This window comes from Cervus elaphus, chromosome 23 (genome assembly GCF_910594005.1).
Source record: "Cervus elaphus chromosome 23, mCerEla1.1, whole genome shotgun sequence".
NCBI lineage: Eukaryota > Metazoa > Chordata > Mammalia > Artiodactyla > Cervidae > Cervus > Cervus elaphus.
The window spans coordinates 56,359,172-56,379,294 of record NC_057837.1 but is presented as its reverse complement, the minus strand read 5'-3'; the positions used below and the strand labels follow the sequence as shown (position 1 = coordinate 56,379,294).

The following is a 20,123-nucleotide window of genomic DNA, read 5'->3' as shown; positions in this document are numbered from 1 at the left end:
AATGTATTCTCATTAGAAAATTTTCTTTAATCTGCATCTTGGTAGCAATGACCAAAGAAAATATTTATGGTAACTGCAACAAAAAGGAAACTTTCAGTTTCAAAATACGGTTATACTAGCTAAAACTGTTCTGGAGATGTTCTACAGACAATGAAATCTGAAGAAAAGGAGGCTCCAATGAGGATGAGCAACATGTTTCCTCCACCCCATTTACATCCTTTCTTGAAAGACCTTGTCAAACTTAAAGGCAAAATCCAAGAAATGTTTCAGATGCTACTATGTGCAAAGCTGTACTAGGCCATATAGGAAAATGAATGTTGAACATAGTCTCTACACTTTAGTACATTAAAACAGGGGGGAAAAAACACACAAAACAACCATTTATTGAAAAGAAAGATAAGCACATAAGAGAGCCATAGACAGTTCTATACCATATTCAAAAGAATCTGGGGGACAGAGTGGGGAGACCCAACAAGAGGAGACAAGGAACTGCAGGGCTCATACATGCTATACCTATTTACATGCCTGCTACGCACTAGTGGGCACATGAGTTATATCACTATGGGACTGGGGAGAGGTCAGAAAAGAGTTCAGGAGCACTCATTCTCAGAGTCTAAGCTTGAACTAAGGAACAGGGTATTACTTTCTTGGCTACGAGCGGGGAGAAGGAAGAGGAGAGAAGTAAGATAGGGGTATGGGATTAAGAGATGCAAACTACTAAGTATAAAATAGATGTGCAACAAGGGTAAATCACACAGCATAGAGAAACACAGCTGTTGTTTTGTAATAATTTTAGAAGGAATATAAGCTATAAAAATACTGAATTATTATATTACACACCTGAAGCTAATGTAATACAAATCAACTATAGTTCAATTAAGAAAAGCACAGGGGAATTACAAACATTAAATTTGTAGCTATTAATCAAGCTTCTTTCCCTTTATGTTATTAAGGAGGCATATTATGGATATGCAGAAATAAAACGCACTGAAAACTCACCGTGTTTTTTTGTTTCAAATCCCAGGAATTAAACTCAGACGTCAATCTTCTCCCTGATTTTCTAAGACTCTTTGCATTTTTTTGAGAAGGGCTTTGATCACAAGTATTAGTATTCACATCTTTTGACAACACATATTTCTTCTTATAGATCACAGATTCTTCAACTGTCTTATTTAGGAGGACTGATTTAAAAGTAGTTTCAGATTCAATACACCAATCACTCTGCTTGGTATCTTCAATACTTTTATCCTCCAAATGTGTAGCGTGACCTGGTTGTTGTCTGCTTCGTATGCAGTCATCTGCTTCTGCCTCATCTGTTCTATTATGTTGCATTATCTCCTTCCTATACTGTACCTTTCCTGTTTCCTCAGAATTATCATCAGATATTGAAGAGGATGACTTTTGTTTATTAAGTTTTTGGTTGATAACAATATCTAGTGGGAAAATGAGAAATTAATCCTTATTAAATTTATAAATTGATCATATATAAAATTTATTAAAACCAAAATATTTGTTAAGACATCTCAAGAAATGAGTATTTCCTTGAATAATATACAGCAAAAACTGTAGGTTTCACCTTGATTAAATGTGTCTCTTGATGAAGTACTTGCTCTTTGGTTATTACACAGCTTAATATTTGTTACAGGTGTCCAACATGCCCATTTGGAGTGCATTTTATCTCCACCGGTATTGTCTACAATACCAGGTAACCTGAAAAATAATTCATTTGCTCATTATAAAACATTAGCCTATGACTCTGGTACAAGATCTTGACTTTTTCTTAGTCAATGTTTATTGACAGAAATTTGTTAAAGTATGAAAAAATTTTCATAAGTCATAATGAAAATGAAAACTTACTATATAATTTATTAAAGAATATTATTCTAAAAATTCCATTATTGCTACTATTTTGAGATCTACCTAAATACATCTCAGGTATCTGACATGTATCTTCATGGGTATTTAAACTTGGTTAAATTTAATCTTATTCATGCTTTGTTATTTTAAAGCTTTCATTCAAGTTTCTCAATTTGAAAAGTTTTATCAGTTGATACAGAAAAAACATATAAGCTATTCACCACTGTACTATCATAATACTTGAAAGATGATTAATTCTATAACCAATTCTACATTCTAAGAACATAAAGGCCTCTTCCTTTAAATTTGTTTATCAGTTTCTAAATCATGTCTGACTCTTTGCAACCCCATGGACTGCAGCATGCCAGGTTTCTCTGTCCCTCATCATCTCCCTGAGCTTGTTTAAACTCAGGTCCATTGAGTTAGTGATACCATTCAACCATCTCATCCTCTGTTGCCCTATTCTCCTCTTCCCCTCAATCTTTCCCAGGATCAGTCCTTCCAAAGAATACTCAGGGTTGATTTTCTTTAGGATTGACTCATTTGATCTCCTTGCTGTCCAAGGGACTCCCTAGAGTATTCTCCAGCACCACAGTTTGAAAACATCAACTCTTTGGTGCGCAGCCTTCCTTATGGTCCAACTCTCACATCCATATGTGACTACTGGAAAAACCACAGCTTTGACTATATGGACCTTTGTGGGCAAAGTGACGTCTCTGCTTTTTAAAATGCTGTCTAGGTCTGTCATAGCTATTCTTTCAAGGAGCAAGCGTCTTTTAATTTCATGGCTGTAGTCACCATCTGCATTGATTTTGGAGCCCAAGAAAACAAAATCTGACAGTTTCCACATTTTACCCATCTATTTCCCATGAAGTGATAGGACCAGATGCCATGGTCCTTTAAATTTGTTACATGTTTTAAATTTGTTACATTCATCTAGATAGAGTAACATTATTATAGGCTAAATGACTAGATGGATATTCTCATACTTACACAGGTTTATCTATTCTTCCTGCTGCCTGTGAATCAAGAACAATTTCCTGGAGTTCACCTAAATAAAACAAAAATTATGGTATCCTCATTTCTTCATACAGTTGGTAGGGTTAAATGAAAGCTAGTGTAGAATTTGATCAAAGTTCATATATTGGGATGGAGAGATTGATTGATCTCATCTTCCCACTCCCAGACCCAAACTTCTTGGAAACAAAGGCTGTATTATACTTACTCATAATTTCTAAGTTCTCTGCATAGAGCTGAATGTATGCATTATAAATCTTTTTCAAATAAATGAAACTCAGTGAAGTTAATGTATAGAAATATGTATGTGTCTATATGTGTATATGTGTGTGTATGTGTGTGTATATTACAAGAAAGAATGGTGAAAATTGAACCAAAAAGTACTTACTAAAATTTTGGTTTGGGAATTCAGTGTCCTTATTTTCTGTCTTTTCTACAACTTTAGCAGTTTTGATAGGCTATAAACAGGAGAAATTTTAATATAAATTTGAATTAAGGCATTATATGAAAATGACTTTTAAAAGAGTATTAAAGTTTAAAACTTTCAAATTTTGCCTTATGATTAAAAGTTGGATAGTAGTTCTATTTCTTTCATAAAATTATGCCCATTCTAGAATACTCCTTTATCCTAAAACACAAGAAAGTAACTTTTATTACAGATAAGGAGGCATTACAGCCTACAAATTTTCTGATCTCAGCTATAGCTAGGAAAATAATGTAATTTTTCTCTCTGAGAATTTCTGGAATCTCCATGCCATGTCATCTACTGCTCTTGATCTCATAGCCTGCATCTATTCTGTCTTTTCTCAATATACATATGAACTGAAGTGTCAAATGATCTTGCAAAGCTTTGGCCACTGCACAGGTAACTTCTTGATGACAGCAAGCTTCTTTCTTTCCAGTCACATATTTGTTCAGACAAAATAAAAATATGCCATCACTATCAGAAAAATATACCCTCTAGCTAAGATATTCTGCCTCATCCTGGCTATCTTCTCTAATCTAGCCAGTGGTTCTCCACACTGGGAGAGCAGTATGAAAGTGTACAAGTGTACAGGTGTGTTCCACCCTTATCTTTCCGCCACATAACCATTACATTTTTTTTATATCCACCATCGTTTTTTTTAAATTTCGACTGTAACACCAAGACTGCTAAGCTTTACTTGAGGAAATTATACTTATTACTGAACTAATGCCATGGTCAGATTTATAGTCTTTAATCTGAACTGGGCCCTCAACACTGCCTAACACTTGTACTTATTCTTAGTCCTCTCCACTATCCCTCAGTGCTTATTCCAAATCTTCATGTGTCCCTGAGTCCTCTGCCTCAAGAGAAGCTCAACATCCTCACACTTTAAAGAAAACAAAAACTTTGAGGTGTTCATCTGTAAACTTATCTGTATCTCTTGATTACCTATTTCTCCAAGATACAACTTTCTCTTATCCATTCCCTGTTCTGTCCCACTTCTTCAACTACCTGGAAAGAATGTGTTCCTCGATATCCATCTGACTAATAACCTTTACTGACTCCAAAAATCAACTCACTCTCCATCTCCTAAAAGAGCATCTCCTGATCTTTATCCTCCTCTCTAGCTCTGGGATTAGAGAGAGTTGTCTGCCCTCTGTGTTGTGCTAAGTCACTTTAGTCATGTCCAACTGTTTGTGACCCCATAGACTGTAGCCCACTAGGCTCCTCTGTCCTTGAGATTCTCCAGGGAAGGATACTAGAGTGGGTTACCATGCCCTCCTCCAGGGGATCTTCCCAACCCAGGGATTGAACCCAGTCTCCTGCATTGCAGGCGGATTCTTTACCATTAATGCCACCTGGGAAGCCCATCTGCCTCTCTATTAGGCTTTTACTGCAACCTGTATGTATATCCAAGAACACATATAACAGAATACAAGAACGATGGCAAATTAATTTCTCTTACTGAACATATAAATCAAGAGTTGAATGAGTATTTCTAAATTTTATTGTTAGCACAGTGAGTTATAAGACCTTACTTTTAAGGACAAAAAATTATATGTAAAAAAATTTTTAAAGCAATATTTTAAAAAAAAGTAAGACACTCACTGCTTAAGAAAAGTAAGACCCTGCTTGCAAAAGAAGTTAGTTCAATAGTATGTCTACAATAATGTGATAAAAACTTAATATTTAAAAATGCTTTCAAAGTAAAGTTACTTTGTCTGTATTATCTCCTCTCTTTACTTCTTCAGGTGGTCTAGATTTAAGTGATACAGCATAATCCACTCCTTGTTCCAATGTTTTAGAAACACCAGGTTTTTCTGTAGAACTTGTCATTTGCAGTGGTGGTTTAATTCTTCTTTTTCGTGGTGTTGCTAAAATGGAGGACAAAGGAATTATATTTGTTGGATTTTAAAACTGTATGTTGCTATCACTGAGATACTGTTTGCTGAAGAAAGTTAAAAAGGGGGATCTTCTAGGATGGGTCCCAGGTTTCTGATTTAGATGATTAAACTCAATATGGATTCCATTTACCAAGGTAAGAAATGGAGAGAAACTGGCAGGGAGGGTGGAAAGATGAATTTATTTTGTACTTGTTAAGTCTGAGAAGTATGTGAAACATTAATTTCCCAGTAGGCAAGCAGATTTTGGGAACAGAAGATCACTATTAAATTGTCATAAAGATTAAATAATGCTGTGTTTACAGCAACTAGTATATAGCATTATTTTTGAACTTTTATTTAGCTCCTGGTATGTACTAGGCACTGTCTAAATGTTGCACAATACTTCTTGTTTAACAAATAATTATTTAATCCTTTAAACAATTTGATGAGGTTAGACACTTTAGTCCCATTTCATAGAAAGAAAACTGGTTCTAAACTTTTTCACAGAAGACATCTGTGGTTCATATTCTATCAGTTTTTCTATCTCAAAATTATCCTTTAGGTAAATTAGGTCCAGAATATTCCTAAATTTTAAAAATGCCTACTTTAAATAATACTTGTTAGAAATCTTTTAAGATTATAAAACTTACATGTATTGACTAAAAGTATTGGACTTCTCACAGTGTATCTATCTGTACCAGGAACAATCATTGATGCTTCAGACATTTTTCTTTTGCTAGGAGTAATTATCTTAAACCATGAGGAAAAAAACACAGTAAATACACAGTCTCTCTTGAAATTAAATATCCTACAATTTTATTCATAACATTTTACCTTGACTACATACAAAAGATATATTTTATAAATAATATGATATTCAAATATTTCTGTATTTTAGTCTGATTTGAAGGATTTTATCCTAATATTAATAGTCAAAACAAGAATATTGTTTTAAAGAATATCCAGACTTAGAAATACAGTAACTTTTTATGTTTGCTAAAAATATTTTATTGATACTCTGTTTATCTAGTTAACCACTGGCTCACAGTTTCCTATTCTATTTTATAAGGACAATGTTTGGAACACATACTTATGTAAACTTGTTTGTGAAAGCCTTCATAATGTTAAACATTCTTCAAAATTCTGTGTAGACTAAACTGCCTTTAGAGTAAAAAGCAGCTAAAAAATACATGAGTTAAAAAAAAAAAAAACCAGGAATTCAGAGATTCAGTGGCACACAAGCTAGTGTTCCAAAAAGGTTTGTATTTTCTAACTTTAGACTAGAATGACTGATAAGAACAATAGAAGTAGATAAGCAGAGGTGGGACTACAACGGATTGGCATTCCAGAGGATGTCATACAAAGGAGTACTGATGACAAACTGTAAAGAGGCAGAAGATAATTATTTTTAAAAAGGCACAGGAAAAATTACTGATGGAATTTTGAGTAGGTATGTATATGGGGCATGGAGGAAAGGTGAGGAAGGATAGGAGAAAAGTGAATTTTAAGATTAACCAGAAAATAAGCTACTGAACCAGCAGATTTGTCTTAATATACAGTTCCTACTGTTATATATAATGAATGGGATCCCAAAAGTTACTTATTTATATAAATAAGTATATTTATATAAGGTATATAAAGTATATTTATATATAAAATTTTATATATTTATATATTTCAATAAGGCTAATCCTTATTGAAAACATAGTGGGTATTTAACAACAGTGCAATGTTTTTCAAACTTTAGTGTGCTTAAGATCTTTTACAGACTTTGTGTTATGATTCAACGGTTTTAAGATGGAGAGTCTAAGAATCTGCATTTTTAATAAGTACTCAAGTTATGGTTCAGATAAAAGACCCTAAAAAAAGGCTTTATAGTCTAATCACCTGATGGAACTATAGTTGACAAAATGATATTTTTAATTTAATGAAGGACACAGATAAAAGGGATAAGTAGTAACATAATGTATGGAGGAGCCTATGAGAGTTATAGGCAAGATGAGAGATTAGTAAAAACAATTAATCAGTAAAAGCTCCATCAAGAAAGTAAAAATGAACAAAGATTTACAGGTTTAGGTAAAAACAGCATGAATGAAGGTACAGAGGCAAGAATGAGTGTGACAAAAAAGACAGAGTAAAGCAACTGACCATATTAAAGTGGAGGGTATTTTGAAAGAGTAAAATTAAATTACAGAAGGTCTTCAAACTGAGTCAAAATTTAGATATAATGGGATAAACACAGAGATCACAAGGCTTTCTGAGCAGAAGAATGCTACAAGGATATTGGTATGAGAAAAATCAGTTGTATACCTCACAGGGCAGCTCACAGGATGGACCAATAATGTCAAAGACACTACTAGGTACGCTAAAATGAGTAACAGTGAAGAGAATGAGGAAACCATGTGAGAGATACTATAAAAGAATAATCACTAGCACCTTGGTTCTAGGTATAGGATGAGAGGAAGCTGGAATCAAGGACATCATCAGAAAAATTAGTAGCAATCTTACTGAAGCATGGAGGCAGATGCAAATTTGAGGCAAAAGATGAGAGTTTGAGGTTAGACTTTAGGGAAGGGCTGAGAAATGGTTCTATCAAATATGGCCTAGAGGAGATCCTTTATGGAGGAGGAGGAAGAAAAAGAACCTAATATTTTGCTTTTTTCCTCATGCAAATAAACTGAACATTACATTATAAATTTGTATTCTATATTAAAGCCAAGTGCAAAGATAGGACAGAAAGGATAAATGCAAAAAGTAGTACTTTCCTAATCTCTAATTTGAAACTTACATGGATATAATATAGTGAAGTGAAGTGAAGTCACTCAGTTGTGTCCAACTCTTTGTGACCCCATGGACTGTAGGCTACCAGGCTCCTCCATCCATGGGACTTCCCAGGCAAGAATACTGGAGTGGGTTGCCATTTCCTTCTCCAGAGGATCTTCCTGACCCAGGGATCAAACCCAGATCTTCTGCATTGTAGGCAGACGCTTTACCATCTGAGCCACCAGGGAAGTCACCTGGATATAGTATACTCTGTCCTAAATCCCTAACCCTTGCATATAAACAGTGTGCTGAAACACTATCTTTTGTTTGTATTTGTAAAAGGCAGGGGAAATACTCTAAAATGTTACTGACATTTGAATTCCAGATACATTTTTCTATAACAATGATTTGCCTATGCTGCTTTATAAATGATGGTTTTGACACCATATATACCTCAGGCTGGCTATTTTTTCTATCCCTTTGATTACTGTTTTTGATATATTTTGAAGGTTTAGTAAATTCCTCTTGGAGGTCAGCTTTTTCTTTCAAACTATTATGTTCTTCTTCAACTGGTGAGATTTGACTTTCTGGGACTAGAATCTGTTGGAGAATAAGGAAAAAGTGTTTAAAAGTGCAAATCATAGGAAGTCCTCAAAAATGACTGGATGTCTTCATAAAGCACTCATTCATCTCACACTCATAAAGGTTAGTTCTTTTTGTCTTATATCTATGTACTATTACAATTTTCAATCCTACAAAGTGACCCAACAAAAAGCATCCACTTTTTCAAATGTTAACAGACATAAAAGAGGCTCTGGCATTAGTGGCAGAACATATATTTCTGATTTTTAAAGTTACCAAGACTGGTATTAATGAATAACCATCTACCTTCTGTACTGAAATAAATTATTATTAATAACATGTTTACAAAGTCACATATACCTTGTTGGGGCACTGAGAGAATTTATTCATTCTCCAAGACAAACTTATAACTGTGCTATTATTATTTAGGGTTAAACTTAGCCCAGTGATAGAAATCAAGTAAGTGAGACACATACCTGTGATCCACTTGCATCAAAAAGAATATGCACAGATGTTTTGGCAACGGATATACCTTGTTTTCTGGTAAATTCCTAAAATTAAATTGATTCAACAGGGTGTCATTTTCTCCCAGTTCTTTCCATTTTTAATGCAAATATTTCCTATACCTGCTTCTTTCCAAATCACCAAATTATCAAATCAATTTTAAATACATATAAATACTCTTCTCAGGACACTTCAGTGACTCTAACTACAGTCTTAGCCTACAATTTTGGTAAAGGTTCCTCACAAGCATATTATCTGCTATTTTTCACCATAAATTTTTTCCATGTTATAGACTGAATGTGTTTCCTCACAATTCACATGTTGAAACCTAGTCCCCAAGAACGGTATTAGGAGGTCAGGCTTTTGGGTCATTCTTAGGTCATAAGGGCAGAACCTTTATGAATAGGATTAGTGCCCTCATAAAAGAGACCTCAGAGAACTCCCTCACCATGTAAGGACACAGTGAAAAGACTGCCATTGATAAACCAGAAAATGGACCCTCCCCATACACTGAATCTGCTAGCACCTTGATCTGACTTATTTAAGACACCAAACCATGGTATTTTTGTTACAGTAGCCTGAACAAACTAAGACAGGCATCACGCAAACTTGTCAACTGAACGTCTCCCTAAATAAATCTGATTCATTATGTCTTCCACAATCCTGGAGAACATCTTAATCTAAATTTCATTCATTTCAAAGGCCATTTCAAGGTCCAACTCCATAGCCTTTCCTTCAGATCTGACTCTTAATGAGCATTCTCTTTCTTCAACTTCTATGCATCATTTTCTATATGCCACTTACTTCTTCTGAGACATATTCTGTAATTTTCACAATGTTTAGTACTTTAATAACAACCCTTTGTCTCATTTCATTTTTTAAACACCTGGAAGGAATTCATCATTAAATATTTTGAGTAGCTGCTGCTAATTTTGTCATTATGAGATTCATTCTAATAGATATCTGAAAGGGTACGGCTGATAATATGATGGTCATTCCACAACACAAATTTAAAGAACTAAAAATCTATATGTTATTTAAGAATTGCAGAGAAAAAAAAAATCACTGAAACTTACAGTCCCAAGTAACTGAAAGTTCCCAGAATTATGAAAATATTTAAAAGTTTAACTTACCCTATATTTATTTCCACCAAAAATTTTTTGTGCCACATTAGTGATTTCTAATGATGCATCAAAATACAAAAGCAATTCTTTCCCTTCTCTTTTACTAATTTTTACTATATTTTTCAGAGTTATAGTCAGTAGCTTCTTTGATTCTCTCACTGTACACAAATAAATCACACTGATTAGTTTATATTCATTTCTATGATATCACTCTATAGGTATATTATAAATAAGAAAAGCATACAGCATACCAATTAAAATGAACTGAAACAAAATTAACCTTTAGGATTTAACAGTATTGAGTCAATTCTGGTACTAACTACTTATGGAAACAAAAATTATCCATGGAGTCTTTTATATATTCCTGTAAATTGAACAAAGGGTCTAACAACACCCTGTGAAGCTGCTACTTCACCATTCCCCTAGTCTGCAACTGTAGATATTCTTTTTCACTAGAACTATTGCTTTCATTCCAATCCCAAAGAAGGGCAATGCCAAAGAATGTTCAAACGACCGCACAATTACACTCATTTCACAAGCTAGCAAGGTAATGCTCAAAATCCTGCAAGCTAGGCTTCAACAGTACATGAAACGAGAACTTTCAGATGTGCAACCTGGATTTGGAAAAGGCAGAGGAACCAGAGATCAAATTGCCAACATCCTCTGGATCATAGGAAAAGCAACAGAATTCCAGAAAAACATTTACTTCTGCTTCATTGACTATGCTATAACCTTTGACTGTATGGATCACAACAAACTGTTGGAAATTCTTAAAGAGATGGGAATACCAGACCAGCTTTACCTGCTTCCTGAGAAATCTGTATGCTGGTCAAGAAGCAACAGTTAGAACCAGACATGGAACAACTGACTGGTTCCAAATAGGAAAAGGAGTATGTCAAGGCTGTATATTGTCACTCTGCTTATTTAACTTACATGCAGAGTACATTATGCGAAATGCTGGGCTGGATGAAGCATAAGCTGGAATCAAGATTGTTGGGAGAAATACCAATAACCTCAGATACGCAGATGACACCACCCTTCTGGCAGAAAGTGAAGAGGAACTAAACAGCCTCTTGATGAAGGTGAAAGCAGAGTGAAAAAACTGGCTTAAAACTCATTAAAAAAACTAAGATCATGGCATCCAATCCCATCACTTCATGATAAACATATGGGGAAACAATGGAAATAGTGACAGACTTTATTTTCTTGGGCTCCAAAATCACTGCTGACAGTGACTGCAGCCATGAAACTAAAAGACGCTTGCTCCTTGGGAGAAAAAAACTATGACCAATCTAGACAGCATACTAAAAAGCAGACACATCAGTTTGCCGACAAAGGTTTGTATAGTCAAAGCCACGGTTTTTCCAGTAGTCATGTAAGATGTAAGAGTTGGACCATAAAGAAGGCTGAGTACCTAAGAATTGATAATTTAGAACTGTGATGCTGGAGAAGACTCTTGAGAGTCCCTTGGACTGCAAGGAGATCCAACCAGTCAATCCTAAAGGAAATCAACCCTGAATATTCTTTGGAAGGACCAATGCTGAAGCTCCAATACCTTGCCCACCTGATGTGAAGAGCTAACTCATTGGCAAAGACCCTGATGCTGGGAAAGATTGAAGGGAGGAGAAGGGGGTGTCAGAAGATGAGATGGGTGGATAGCATCACTGACTCAGTGGACATGAGTTTGAGCAAGCTGTGGGAGATGATGAAGTACAGGAAAGCCTGGTGTGCTGCAGTCCATGGGGTCGCAAAGAGTCAGATGTGACTGAGAAACTGAACTGAATTGAACTGACTGCTTGATATCCAGAATCCATCTGTGCCAGTTATGTAGAAACTCAGATCGTGCTTATTCCACACAGGTAGACAACATCACCACTTTATTACAAATGATAGTAAAAAATACAAATGAATAGTCAGATGAACAGAGAGAGTGCAAGGTCTGGAAGAGTCCTGAGCACAAGCCATACTTCCCTTGTGTGTGTGCCACAAAGGGTTAGTTTAAGGACTGAAGCATGTATATTGGTGTTTTGTTGCAAAAGAGTCATGTCCGACTCTCTTGCAACCCTATGGACAGTAGCCCGCCAGGTTCCTCTGTCCATGGGATTTCTTAGGCAAGATGACTAGCATGAGTTGCCATTTCCTTCTCCAGGGGGTCTTCCTGACACAGGGATTGAACCCGTGTCTCCTGCATTGGCAGGTGGATTCTTCACTGAGCCACCAGGGAAGCAGGAAGCATGGACAAAAGCAAAAGTGTTAAGTCACTGAGTTGTGTCCCACTCTTTGCGACCCCATGGACTGTAGCTTACCAGTCTCCTCTGTCCATGGAACTCTCTAGGCCAGAATATTGGAGTGGGTAGCCATTCCCTTCTCCAGGGGACCTTGCTGACCCAGGGATTGAACCCAGGTCTCCTGGATTGCAGGTAGATTCTTTACTGTCTGAGCTACCAGGGAAGCCCGTGGAAGTATATATAATGATATTAATAATAAGAGTTAATTGTCATCTTGACATCTGAAATTTCAATGGAAATTTTGGTGGAATGGGATGTAAAACAGGATGTAGAAAAAAACAGAAATGAAAAGCAAGAGAAGGAAAGATTTAGTAAAAACTGTTTTCTCAAAATTGGCTATGAATGGAAAAGTAATGAGACAGAAGATGACACAGGATTCAAGTAGACTTTTTAAGATACAGTGACAAACGTACCCTAAAAAAGTATGATGTTAAAACTACAGAAGAAGACCTTATGTTAAGTGAAATAAGCCAGTCACAAAAAGACATACTGTATGATTCCACTTCAAATAGTCAATTTCATAGAAACAAAAAGTAGAATGGTGGTTACAGGGACTGGGTGGAAATGGGAAAGGAGAACTGTTTAATGACTATAGAGTTTCAACTGATCAAGATAAGAAGAGTTCTGAAGATTTGTTTCACAATAATGTGAATGTACTTAACACTACTGAACTATACATTTAAAAATGCTTAAGATGGTAAATTTTATGTTGTGTAATTTTTACCACAATAAAAAAATAAAGAGAAATTGGTTGAGGATGTATATGGAAACTTTCTAGTTTGGGAAGTTTTTTGTAATCTAAAACTATTCTAAAACTAAGAATTTATCTTTAAAAAAGACCTAAATCAAACTTTCAGAGATGAAAACTATAATGCTTGATATAAACATCATACAGAGTAATATTAGAAGGTTAGACACTGCAGAAAAATATTAATTAGCACAATAAAACACAACAATATAAAAGTACCTAAATGGAAAAAAGAGTGGAAATAAAAGCCTGGGGTTTGGAGGGAGAACCCAAAGAATCAGTGAGCTGTGGAAGAACTTCATGTAGTTTAGTCTGTGTGTAGTCAGAACCTTCAAAGGAGAGGAGAAAAAGGAGAAGAAAAAAATTATGTGAAGAGCAATGGATAAAAAAGCAAGGAAGCTCAATGAACTCTAATAATGAACAATGTGAAGAAAATTACACTAAAGCACTATAATCAGATGTTTATAACTACTAATAAAGAGAAGATATTAAAAGCAGCCAGGGGTAAAAAGACTTTTAACAAAAAAGAACAAACATGAGAATGACAGACTTCTCATCAGAAACAATGCAAGCCAAGAGACAGGAGAACAACATCTTTAAAGTAAACTGAAACAAAAACAATAGGCAATCTAGAATTCTGTCTAAGTATCAAAAATACTGCTCAGGACATTCCTGGTGGTCCAATGGTTAAGAATCCACCTGCTTAAAAAAAAAAGAATCCATCTGCAACTTCACAGGCGAACTCTATCAAACATTTAGAGAAGGCTAGTTATTTGACAACATCAAAAAAACTGATATACCTCTCATAAGACCGATTAGGAGAAAAGATAAGCTACAACTTATCAGTATAAGCAGTGATGGGGGACCATCACACAGAAACTGTAGACAGTAAATGATAAAAAGGGACCATTATAAACCACTTTATGCCAAAAAATTTGACAACATGGATGAAAACGATTTGAAAGACAGAAATACCAAAGTTTACTCAAGGAAAAAAAAATAGATAACCTGAAAAACCTTTTATGTATTAAATAATTTGTAGTTAAGAGCCTTCACCAAAGAAAAGTAAAAGGACAAGTCTAGATTGCTTCATTGGTAAATACTACCAAGTACTTAAGAAACAATACCAATTCTTCACATACTCTTAGAGAAAACTGAAGATTACGCTTGCAAATTCATCCTATGAAGTTCAACAATGTCCTGGTTTTAAAACTTAAAACCATAGATCTTCTAGGACATGAAATACCAAATTTCTAACTAAATTTGACAAATCAATTCCAATGTATCTAAAAGAATAACTACATCACAAAAGTGTAACTACTGTTACAATGTTATTTCTCCTGGTATCAAACTACAAACCCAGTCAAAATTCTAGCAAGTTTTCTGTAGCAATTGATAGGCCAATTTTAGAATTTACATGGAAATTCAAAGGTCTAGAATTATCAAAACTATCCTCAAAAAACCCCACAATATTAGAAGACTTACACACTATTGACTTTTAAGACTCACTATAGATCTACAGTAACTAAAACAATGTGGTACTGGCATAGGGAACAGATCAATGGAATGAACTACATAGCAAGACCTACACTCAAATCAGTCATTTGATGTTCAACAAGGGAACCAATGAAATCCAGTAAGGAAAGAAAAATCTTTTCATCCATTAGTCCTGGAATAACTGTATACCCATATGGACCTAAATCCCTGTATTGAACCATAACCAAATATTAATGAGATGGATCAGAAATCTAAACACAAAAGTTAAAATCATTAAGTTCTTATGGAAAAACAGAAGGATATCTATGCCACTTGGTAGTAGGCAAAAACTTCTTAGGTCACACAAAGCAATAACCATGTAACAAAAAATACTGATCACGTGGACTTCAAATTTAACAACTTCTGCTCATTAAAAGAGACCACTGAGAAAATGAATAAGCAAGATACAGACAGGGAGAAAATACTCATACAACATATATTTCTCAAAGTATTCCTATCCAAGATACATAAGAACTCAAAACCTTAATAATAAAAAGATAGTCCAGTAAAGAAATGCACAAAATATTTAAACAGATACTTCACACACACACAAAAAAAACAAACATGTGAATGGCCACTAAGCACATGAAAAAGTGCTCAACTTTCCTAAAAGTGGTTTTAGGAAAATACAAATAAAAACTATCAAGAGATAGCACTGCTGCTATTGCTAAGTCACTTCAGTCGTGTCCGACTCTGTGCGACCCCATCCCTGGGATTCTCCAGGCAAGACCACCGGAGTGGGTTGCCATTTCCTTCTTCAATGCATCAAAGTGAAACGTGAAATTGAAGTCGCTCAGCCATATCCGACTCTTCACGACCCCATGGACTGCAGCCTACCAGGCTCCTCCGTCCATGGGATTTTCCAGGCAAGAGTACTGGAGTGGGGTGCCATTGCCTTCTCCGTGAGATAGCACTACATGCCTACTGAAATAAATAATGTCTTGATATCTGAATTTGCAGTGGTGCCAGTCTGCCAAGGTAAATGATTTCTGTCCAGTACATATTGAGAAGAAAGTAACTGATCATAGGTTTTAGATTAGATAGGGAAGGAAATAAATACAAGATGTTGGGGGTAACACAGGGTCAGGGAATTTGATGATAGTGAACCATCACACTTATGGATGTGAACATATGAAAATGTTGATCTGCTTTCATCAGTCTACTGAGTTTTTCCATACAGTATGCAACGTCTACTCCAACAGAAATGATAGAAAACAAGTTTAATACCTTCAATGCTGTATATCTGCACTTTTTCTTCAGGCACAGTGACTGCTTCCCACTGATGATCCTTAAATTTAAAAAACACGTTTAGATAATAAATAATTTAATCTTGCTTTAAAGCTCCTTTAAACACTATCTTCAAGTTATACAAACAATAAAGGTTATTTTTTTTAAACAAACTATCTAAGTAACTGGTTGATATATCACATTTCTTGTTCCGTCAATTGACTACATAATATATTATACTTGTCACATTTAATCTATTTATTCATTCTTAAAAGTGATAGTATTGATTACTTTAATGGTTTTCTATTCTTAATCAAAAAAAGAATGACTATCCATTCATATTAGGCTATAACCTTTTTTAATAAATATTACCAAATCCTGTCATCTCTTCCTCTGAAATGCTTTGTGAAATCATATTCATCCCCCAACCCCCACTCATTAATTGATTATCCTTAGATTCAAACACTGAATGCATGTGAATAATAACCTAAAATGTTTTCCCCTTCCAAGTATTTTCACTGAAAATTTGTATAAATGAATAAATAATGTGAATTCACACAAAAAAGTTACAGTAAAAATTAAAACCTTTCCAAAAATATGATATCCTAAAACCTTCCAGTAATCTTATGATGAAAATAGATCCAGTTCATTTGCTATTTAAGGACTATTAAAATTTTGCTAAATCCTCAGTCTCTTCACTAACTCCCTCCACTTAGTTGCCTTAATTGAAACCCGTGTATATTCTGAGAGAACCAGTACCATTTAACTACAGCCTTCTCCAGTCAAGGTGCTAATTCTCCCAGACCTCAAAACCTCAGGGTCAGGAGGAAAAGGTTGGTATCCTCCTTTCTCCTTTAAGCATCTTCTTATTTCTCTGTGTATAAGACCTACTCATCATCATCTGCTAACTTTAAAGAGACTCTTTCTCATATAGATAGGTACTTGGTTCAAAGCTTTCCTTTTGGGGGAAAAAAAAGTCTACATTATATAAATTTTCAAAAAGATTTTAAAAAATAGAAATCATTATGAGTCCAAAATATGCCCTTACCCAGGTTCAACAGTTTACCAGTATATTGTGCCCACCAATTTCATCTTCACCCCCTACTTTCCCTTCATTATGTTCTCTTCTTCTTGATCTCAACTTTTTTATTCATTGTTACTCTAGCCATCAGTTTTAAAACACTCATCCTTAAAATAAAGTACCTAACAAAAACCCCTCCCTTGAATCTACATCTCACTTTAGCTTCTACTGTGTTCTCTTCTCCTTGTCTTTACTTCCTCCACAAATATTTCAACTTTCCAGGAATGCCTAAATCCTATGGCTTAAACAAAATTGCTCTTTCTTGGATGACTGGTTTTTATTTAACTGTGTTTTGACAGAGTTGATCATTTCCTCTCATAAAACACCCTTCCTTTCCCTTCTGTAACATGACACCCTTTTAATTTGATCATTTTTGGCAGATTTGTCAAGCATCCTTCAGGCTAGTCTCTTCTGCCTATTCTGTGTACATTTGTATATCTATGTATACATCTGCCTATCCATGTATACATTTCTTATGATTTTGTCATCTAGACACTCAGAGAATCCCATGGTTTTATTTATCTTCTGTATACAGAGAGCTTCTGAATTTCCACTTACAGCTCAGTTCTCCCATCTGAACTTCAGACCAATATATTCAACTGCCTATAAGTTGTCTTCAGCTGAACGCCCCACAAGCACCTCCAATCAAAACATTCAAAGCTCAATCATCATCTTTCCCGTACAAAATTGATCCTCCTAAAACAGCATCCCCATCCATTCAGTTACCAAAGTTTTATTAATCCTTCCTCTTTTTACTACAAATTACCAAATCTGCTCAATTCTACCTCAAGTTTTTCTGAAACCCATCCATTTCCATCCATCCCCACCATCACTTTCCAAAACTGTGCCACCATAATTCCTCTCACCTGGATTACTGCATAAGTCTAACTGCTTCTGGTCTTGTCCCTTTTTAATCTCTTCCCCCCAACCAGGAGAATCTTTTACATGAATGAGATGCTCAACACCTAATATATATCTGGCACACAGTAAGTTCTTATTAAATGTTTATTGAACTGATGTTGTCTCCTACTTATAATCTTTCTTTAGCTCTACACTGCCTGCCTTCTTTCCAATCTCCTTTGAATTCTATCACTAACACAGAGCATTTTTCAGTTGAGTGTTGTATTTATTCATTCTTAAATATGAGCCCTTGAACAGCTATAAATGAGAGAAGACGGGTCCCTGATTTAATAAAGCTTACATTCTATGGCGGGGGTGGGTGATAGACAAAAAAAAAAGAACAACAGATAAAAGGATTTTAAGTAGCAATAACTACTACAAAAGAAAAAAGAGGACAATGTGATATAATATGGCTGGATAGCTACTTCAGACTATCTAAATGGGATGCAAAGATCCTGAGGTTCCTAGGCAGCAAGGATAAAGACCTGAAGAGGTATTTAGAGGAAAAGAAAAAAATGAATGGGGGTTGAACATGGTAAGCATGGAGAAGGGTCTGAGATTATCAGAGAAACAGTGAGGGCCCAGGTCAAAAAGGCCCTCGAATACCATGTTAAATAGACACAGGGAGGGTTTTAAGCAGCCACAATAGGGGAGAGGCTTTGAGGACAGTGAGAGAGAACACAGGGAGAATGCACTACTGCCACAGAAATCCAGAGAGGAAAGGAGAGTCTAAATGTATCTGTGGGAAGAACTTTCTCCCAGGCTCTCTAGATCAGTGTCTGGAACACATGAGGCATTTAATACTTATAAATGCATTTTATACTATCCCTATCATGTATAATACTAAAATTACTTATTTTCTTCCCTGAATCATCCATTAGACCAAGCAAGTAAAGTCAGGAACCACTCCAGTCCTATTCTAGCCTCTTCTCCGAAAATGAAAGTCTACTTCCTAAACAAAACCCAGTTAAAAATACTCCTATAAAGCCTGCAAGAATAAATACACTAATGAAAACTGTCAGTGCCTCTGAGAAGTAGTGCTAGGTTTTGGAACTCATTATTAAGCATTCTAAGAAGGTACTCTAAAAAGAAATAAAGATGTGTGGAATTCCTAAGAGGCATCTGGTTAATGTTTGTCTATAAAAAGGTTACCTGGACAAAAAGCATTATTATTATTATCAGCAATCACAATCAGATCAGTAAACTGCAGACCAACTCTTACTCAGATTTCTGCTCTACAGTTTGGCTATTTGGAAACAATGGCTCAAGAATTTTCCTCAGGTTCAAAAGGGGTCAGTAGAAAACACACCACCTGGTTGGAAAGTTTAGGCATAGCTACTATTTAGCACAGAAAAGAACTAAAATTCACTTATAGAATTTTAAAGTCTTTTAAAGAAGACCATAAAAATCAATTCCTCAATATTTTCAAATAGAAGATGCTATGAAAGAATAAAATAAGACCATTTGTCATTGTTTGGTAATGCTATTTTTAACTGTTTCTGTACTTGAGTAACTGTTGTCTTTTCTAGATTCAACTCACTTTATGTTAAATTTTATCATTAGTGTGTAATTTCTGAAAAGCTTGTATTTAAAAACTAGTATTAAATTTTAGCTTTGTTCTGTTGCTATAAAACATCAGAAATAATTTTCATTTCTAATTAGCTTGACAGGCTACCATGCTTATCAAAATTATTAGAGCTAACACTGAAATCTATTCAAAGAGAGAAAATAAACATACAAAGAAATCCATATTCTTAAAGTGAATTATGATATTATATACATACATACACACACAACTCAAAATGATAGAGGGAATAACACTTACATCATTGTCTCCAGCAATGTAGAATGAGAGAGTCTGGCTCCCAAGATTAAAATCTATCCAAAACTCCTCAAGTTTTTCATCTGATGGTATTTGCAGCTAATAAAATAAACATATAAAACTAGAACATACTATGCTTTTAAAAGTGACAACAGAAAATTATGACATATTATAATTATGCTATATATAAATATAAAATTATGATATATTCATGGTTGAGTTTTTTGAAAAAAAGAAAAAAGTACAGCTGGAAGGTGTAAGAAGATAAAGAGAAGGCAAGTATAGCATTTATATCAATTTAGAAACAATAAAAAAAAGCTGCTTA

General features: G+C 34.9%; 1 protein-coding gene across 1 annotated transcript in view; it reads right to left on the bottom strand.

Moving 5' to 3' along the window:
- The window catches only part of SYCP2 (synaptonemal complex protein 2), a 68,755-nt gene that overhangs the window by 29,278 nt on the left and 19,354 nt on the right, over window positions 1-20,123 (bottom strand). The window contains exons 13-23 of the mRNA XM_043882813.1: window positions 19,802-19,897; window positions 15,996-16,056; window positions 10,206-10,354; window positions 9,045-9,119; window positions 8,440-8,586; window positions 5,874-5,973; window positions 5,057-5,214; window positions 3,263-3,332; window positions 2,851-2,908; window positions 1,577-1,710; window positions 1,000-1,433 (exon numbers count right to left, since the gene is read on the bottom strand). Of these exons, the coding sequence (XP_043738748.1) occupies window positions 1,000-1,433; window positions 1,577-1,710; window positions 2,851-2,908; window positions 3,263-3,332; window positions 5,057-5,214; window positions 5,874-5,973; window positions 8,440-8,586; window positions 9,045-9,119; window positions 10,206-10,354; window positions 15,996-16,056; window positions 19,802-19,897 (1,482 nt within the window). The remainder of the gene's footprint in view (window positions 1-999; window positions 1,434-1,576; window positions 1,711-2,850; window positions 2,909-3,262; window positions 3,333-5,056; window positions 5,215-5,873; window positions 5,974-8,439; window positions 8,587-9,044; window positions 9,120-10,205; window positions 10,355-15,995; window positions 16,057-19,801; window positions 19,898-20,123) is intronic.